Consider the following 6,978-nt stretch of genomic DNA (forward strand, 5'->3'; position numbering starts at 1 on the left):
TGGGAAAGAAGGCGCAGTGGTGTTTCCAACGAGCCCTTGAGCTCTCGCTCGGATCTTTAAGCCGTATTTATTGATGCCCGCTCTGCTTTGTCTAACGATCACAAATAATGGCACCAGGAAGCCTGTGCCGTGGACGGGCTTTCAGATAAGAAAATTATCTACGGAGCCGTCAGGGCGCTACGGGGAATGAGGCGCAGGTGGGGAAGGATGGTCCTCGACAGGGAGCCCCTCTCCCACCCTTCTGCAATGTCATGAAACAAGGGTGTTGTGGCCTCCCTATTCCTGAAAACAACCCATTTTCAGTGTAATTGCTGAGTCAGAACCGGGCTGTCTGGCCCGCGTTTTTTTGGTGTGTGTGTTTGTTTGTTAAGATTTTATTTATTTATTTGACAGAGAGAGACACAACGAGACACACAAGCAGGGGGAGCCGGAGAGGGTGAAGCAGGCTTCTGGCCAAGCAGGGAGCCTGAAGCGGGGCCGATTCCAGGACCCTGGGATCATAACCTGAGCTGAAGGCAGAGGCTTAAAGACTGAGCTACCCAGGTGTCTCCCTGCTTTTTAAAAAGATTTTATTTATTTGGCCTGTGTTCTATTTGCCAGCCAGAGAAGGAAGTCTGTTTGAGAGCAGATGGGGAGATGGTTTTACAGAGACAGCAGAAGCCTGATTTTGAGCAGGTTTCTAACTTGAGCAGGTTCTTAGTTTCCCCTTTGTAAACAATGGGGACAATAATACCTATCCTGAGCTATTGCTGTGAAGATTCATTGAGTTCCCTACCCCCCTATATTTCATTATGCAAAATTTCAAACATACAGTAAAGTTGAGAATTTAACAGAGAATAGCCACCAAGATTGTGTCATTAAAAAAAAAAAATGTATTTTAGGGGCACCTGGGTGGCTCAGTGGGTTAAAATGCCTCTGCCTTCGGCTTAGGTCATGATCCCAGAATCCTCGGATCGAGCCCTGTATCGGGCTCTCTGCTCGGCGGGGAGCCTGCTTCCTCCTCTCTCTCTGCCTGCCTCTCTGCCTACTTGTGTCTGTCAAATAAATAACTAAAATCTTTTTAAAAATGTATTTTATTTATTTGATGGGGGCACAAGCAGGGGGAGCAGCAGAGGGAGAAGGCAGACACTTAACTGACTGAGCCACCCAGGTGACCTAAGATTGTGTCGTTAACATTTTACAAGACTTGTTTTGTAACGCCTCCTAGCCATCCATGAATTGATCTTTTAAAAAATGCATTTCAAAGTGAATTGGAGACATTTTTTTAGAAAAATTGTTATTTGGGGCACCTGGCTGGTTCAGTTGGAAGAGCAGGTGACTTGATCTTCGGGTTGTGAGTTTGAGCCCCACATTGGGTGTAGAGATTACTAAAAAAATAAATTTAATTTAAAAATTGTATTTGGCACAGTGCCTGGCCAGATGTTTCAATTCAACAAATATTTGAAAAATTATTTTGTACCAGGAACTATGTTTGGAGCTGGGGATACAGTAAGGAGAAAGACACTGTTTCTGTCCTTAAGGTATTTAGAATTTGGTGTAAACAAGAGGCAAATTAACAGGTATCTGCTCTCCCAGGGGCGCCTGGCTGGCTCAATTGGTAGGTCATGTGACTCTTGATCTTGGGGTTATAAGTTTGAGCCCCATAATGGGTGGAGAGATTACTCAAAAAATAAAATATTAAAAACCCCCATAATAGCAGACACCTAACTCTCCCACCGTCTAGTTGACATTATAGGGGAAGCTCAGGGTGATAAGAAGCAGTGGAGAGGGGCTTATCTGGGTCTGTGGGGTCGGAAAACTTCCCTAAGGAAGTGGTTTTTAAAAGAGTTTAGTTTAGGGGCGCCTGGGTGGCTCAGTGGGTTAAAGCCTCTGCCTTCGGCTCAGGTCATGATCTCAGGGTCCTGGGATCGAGCCCCGCATGGGGCTCTCTGCTCAGCAGGGAGCCTGCTTCCCTTCCTCTCTCTCTCTACCTGCCTCTCTGTCTACTTGTGATCTCTGTCAAATAAATAAATAAAATCTTAAAAAAAAATACTTTAGTCTATAAATACTGTTAAATACACAGTGTAATGTTATCTGGGCACATAACTCGCTTTACTCTACTACCTAGTGAGCTAACCCTGGAGATGTACCCCATCAAGAATCTATATGCCGTGGGTGCCTGGCTGGCTCAGTCTCTTACCTTTGGCTTAGGTTGTGATCTCAGGGTCCTGGGATAGAGCCCTGCATCGGGTTCCCCGCTCAGTGGGGAGCCTTCTTCTCTTCTCCCACTCTCCCTGCTTGTGCTCTCTCTCAAATAAATAAATAAAATCTTCAAAAAAAAAATCTATATGCTGAAATGGAAAATTAGCAACTGAAAGACCACATACTCCTGGGATGGCTTTAAACACCATCTATGCTAAAGGGTAACTTTTTTTTTCCTTTTCCTTTTTAAGTAGTCTCCACGCCCAACATGCGGCTTGAACTCACAGCCCTGAGATTGAGTGGTATGCTCTACCCACTAGGCCAGCCAGGCTCCCCTTAAGGGTAATTTTTAAATGTGTGAAGAGAATGTGTTCAAAATCTGTTGTTGGTAGGAAGACAGCTTAAACAGTGTCTAATGATCTAAAGACCAACACCTTCAGGGGATCCTGCTAGGTCTGGAGCTCCCAGTTCTGCTTTGCCCCTGCCACGTCCGGCCTGCCTCCTCAGGAAGGGTTTATTATCTGATGGGACATAAAATCTCAATGTTGTTGCAATTGCCTTGGGAATGGAATTTTTTTTTTTTTTTTTTGAATGGAAAATTTTAAACCAGGTGTTTGTGGAAAGGACCTAAAACAGCTGCTCTTAACTCTGGCTGCATGTTAAAATCCCCTGGGAAGCTTAAAAAAAACAAACAAAACACCTTTGATCTCCCCCCCGCCATCCCTCCTGTCCTCATTTAATCGGTCGGGGTGTACCCCAGGTACTGGGCATTTAAAATGGCCCCAGGTGACTTTTTAAAAAAGATTTTATTTATTTATTTGACACAGAGAGAGAGACAGCGAGAAAGGGAACACAAGCAGGGGGAGAGGGAGAAGCAGTCTTCCCGCTGAGCCGGGAGCCTGATGCGGGACTGGATCCCAGGACTCTGAGATTATGACCCGAGCCGAAGGCAGATGCCTAATGACGGAGCCACCCAGGTGCCCCACGCCCAGGTAATTTTAACGTACAACCAAGGTACTGGCCTAAAAGAGACAATGGGCAGCTGGCTGAGCTTTCTGGTCAGGCGGGGGCTGTGTGTTGTGCAGCCTGCTACTGCTTGTCTATCTAGGTGGCTAGCCAGTCAGACTTGGTCTTGAGAGAACACACCTCAGACAGTAAGGTGGTGGGGGAGGCGGCCTGCGTTCCTGTCTGCCTCTGGCCTGTGCGATTGCAAATTACCGCACACAGAAGGGAAAAAGAGAAAGTGCTCTGGCCTCAGGGTTTCCAACTTCACTGTGTATCTGAGTCAACTGGAGAGCCTGTTAAACACAGATTTCTGGGGATGCTTGGGTGGCTCATTCGGTTGTCCGACTCTTGATTTCGGCTCGGGCCATGATCTCAGGGTTGTGAGCTGGAGCCCCAAGTCAGGCTGCAGCTGAGCACGGAGCCTGCTTGAGATTCTCTCCCCTCCCTACCCACCACAAAAGACAAAACAAAACAAACGATTTCTGGGACCTATCCCAAAGATTGGGCTGGTCCAGGGCTGAGGACCGTTTGCATTTCTGAACCCAGGCGATGCTGCTGAAGTGGGTGTAACTCTGTGGTTGTAACTTGAGCAGCATTGCTTTCTATGCTAACAGAACAGTCTGTGGGACATCCTCAGGGTGAGGGAGGCTGGCTTATTCTGGGAAGCATTTGGTGGCATGTGTGTTACTATGACTGCCAGAGACCGGGATGCAAGCTAACCATCAGCGCTTCAGAAGCATGCTGAGTCTGGACTTCACTCTGAGTGCAGTGAGAAGTCATCTAATTTGGCATATAACTACTTGGGGGGGTCTCTGGGCGATCAGATGGCAGTAGTAGTAGCTCAGGTGTCTGTTCCTGGGGGATCTGGGGCTGTGATAGCGATGACAGTGACTGCTCCAGCGCTGAGGACACCAGAGTGGACAGGAGGCTGGAAAAGGGTTGAGAACAAGGACAGAGACCACTTCTGTGTGTACCTTAAGGCAAGGCCATCCCTAAAGGAGTTGCAGTTTGGGGCACCTGACTGGCTCAGTGGGAGGGGTGTGTAACTCTTGATCTTGGGGTTGTGAGTTCAAGCCCCACATTGGGTGTAGAGACTACTTTAAAATATTTAAAAAATATATATATACACAAATATATACATATATTTATATTTTATATATATAATATTTTATATATATATAAAAAATATATATATTATATATATATATATATAAAAGGATTGCAATTCAAAGTCCCATGATGTCCGTGATAATGTTATACGTCAACTTTGAGGGTGCTTTTGGATGACTCTAATTTTTTTTTTTTTTTTTAGCTTTCTGTAAAGTCTTTTATTTGTCTGTTACGAATAATTGTTTTTTGTGGTTATCCCAAATGATTTTATAAATTTCATTATTTTTATATGCCTGACTAGTATCCATGAAATATCAAAAGTGCAGTCCCCATCCAAAGAAACAAATGGGCATACTGAAAGGCTCTGATTAAATTGATTATTTTCAGGAATAAAAGTAACTATATCCTTTTTCATTAATTAGATGGTGGTTTGGTAAAATTTTTATACTTTTAATGATTTTTTGTTTTCCATGATGTTTTCTTAGCAACATTCTACCAAATTACAGCTTTCCAAAAGTTGTAGTTTTGTGTGTAATTCTTTAGTTTGATAGCATTTTCATTCTGAAACCCGAATCAGGCTGAATGTAGCTTTGTCAATCTAAAATCTATGCTAAATTTTAACCTAAAATTTAAGACACTGATATCCTAGTGCCCATTACCTTTAATCAGAAGTAGTAACACTCTTGCTGAAAAGTAAATTATCAAACAATGAAACTTAAGGTTATAGTAAAAGTGAAAAAGAGGAAAGGAAAAAAACCCTTGTCTTTTTTATTAAGGCTTTATGTAATATAATTTGTATTTAATCAGAATGTCTAAAGACCCTTTTTTGGCAATGAAAGCAAAAGAAACAAGTCAAATTGTTAGATCTCTTGTTTTTTGTCACCTAGTTATATTGCAACCTCAACTACGTATAGTGCATTAATGTGAAGTACTTTTGAAATACAAAATTTTTTAAAAAATGGAACCTGTACAAAAATCACATAACTGTTGGATAGGATGTTGAAATGACTGGTGTGTAATATTTTTTAAAACCTTCAGTTTTTGTCAGCACAAATTTCCTTTAATTTTCATTTCCAGTGGGATTTCATTTTGAGGTTTAACGTGTATGAAGCCAGTATAAAGTTTTACATTGTATTAATTCTGGATTCCAAGTCATTTAAGATGAAAACTGAAAGGTGGAGTTTACTTAAGAAAATTAATTTTCTTCTTCTGTGACATCTAAGTCTTCATCCTCTTCATCATCATCTTCTGCCTGTTGATCCTTTCTTAGTCGACAGGTGGATACCTGTCCTGTTCCAGATATACACTTAGCTGAGAGTGATCTTTGAAGAGGCGACTTTGAATTTGCTCTTACGATATCTAAACGGGATGAATAATCTGGTGGACACACAGAATTTCGGAAAACCTCCAGATCTTCTTCTTCATCAATCTTTTGTATGTTTTGGTAGGCAGCAGTGTAGACCTCTAAAGCTTTGCCATGAAATAACATTTCAATAGTGATAAATTCTGGGACGCCTGGGTGGCTCAGTTGGTTAAGCAGCTGCCTTCGGCTCAGGTCATGATCCCAGCGTCCTGGGATCGAGTCCCACATCGGGCTCCTTGCTCGGCAGGGAGCCTGCTTCTCCCTCTGCCTGCCACTCTGTCTGCTTGTGCTCACTCTCGCTCCTCTCTCTCTCTCTCTCTGACAAATAAATAAATAAATAAATAAATCTTAAAAAAAAAAATAGTGATAAATTCTGAAAATATAGTCTTTATATCCTTTATTTTCTGCTTTTCAAAATTGTCAAGTTTCCTCCAGATGACGAGTTGTTCGGGTAGCATCCATTGTAGCTCTCTGCAATTCAGTTTCTGCCTGTGAAATGACATGTCGATCAGATGGGTTTCGCTGACGTGTTCTTTCTAACTGAGTTAACTGTTTAGCTTCTCGATTCCTTGCTGTTAATGTTGCTTTGAGGTCATCTCGTTTCATTTTTACAATGGTTCCATAAGCTTTCAAAGGTTCAACTACTTTGGCTTCAAGTCTTTCAACCTCTGCTTGTCGATAATCCTGAAGTTTGGCAAACTCATCGGCAAAGTTTTTCAGGCCCTGCTTTAAATTTGGGGTCTCTGTAGAGGCATACACGTTTATTTCATTCACCAGTAGGTCTGCTTTGTCTCGCAGTCTGGCAGTTTTCCTTACATAAGCAGCAAAGATTTGGCACAGCTCTCCGAAATGCTTCTCCACATTTGTGACAGCATCTTGCAGTTGTCTGGTTTGAGCGTCCCGGTTTTCCAAGCTGCGCCTCAACATCTTGCCTTGCGCACCGCCGGGGAACAGGGCTGGGCCCAACGACCTGGGCTCGGAGGCGCCCGAGCGTGCGCCGGGGCCTGGATGACTCTAATATTTGAATCAATAGACTTAGGGGTGCCTGCGTGGGTCAGTCATTAAGTGTCTGCCTTCAGCTCAGGTCATGATTCCAGGGTCCTGGGATTGAGACCCACACCGGGCTCCCTGCTCAGCAGGACGCCTGCTTCTCCCTCTGCCGCTCCCGCTGCTTGTGTTCCTTCTCTTGCTGTGTCTCTCTCTGTCAAATAAATTAAATATTTTTAAAAAAATAAAAATAAATCAATAGACTTAGAAGATTGTACTCCATTAACATGGGTGGGCCTCATCCAATCACTTGAAGGCCTGAATAGACCAAG

At 43.3% G+C, this 6,978-nt stretch overlaps 1 protein-coding gene across 1 annotated transcript; it reads right to left on the bottom strand.

The window, feature by feature from the left end:
• Positions 1-5,491: 5,491 nt before the first annotated feature.
• Positions 5,492-6,605, bottom strand: LOC308342401 (CBY1-interacting BAR domain-containing protein 1-like; the record flags this gene model as incomplete). The annotated part of the gene is given in 3 exon segments (XM_080802812.1): positions 5,492-5,802; positions 6,033-6,082; positions 6,084-6,605. Coding segments are annotated over 3 exon segments (864 nt in total). The 5' UTR covers positions 6,587-6,605.
• Positions 6,606-6,978: the final 373 nt, after the last annotated feature.

The sequence above is a fragment of the Martes martes genome (genome assembly GCF_963455335.1).
Source record: "Martes martes genome assembly, chromosome: 4".
Classification (NCBI taxonomy): domain Eukaryota; kingdom Metazoa; phylum Chordata; class Mammalia; order Carnivora; family Mustelidae; genus Martes; species Martes martes.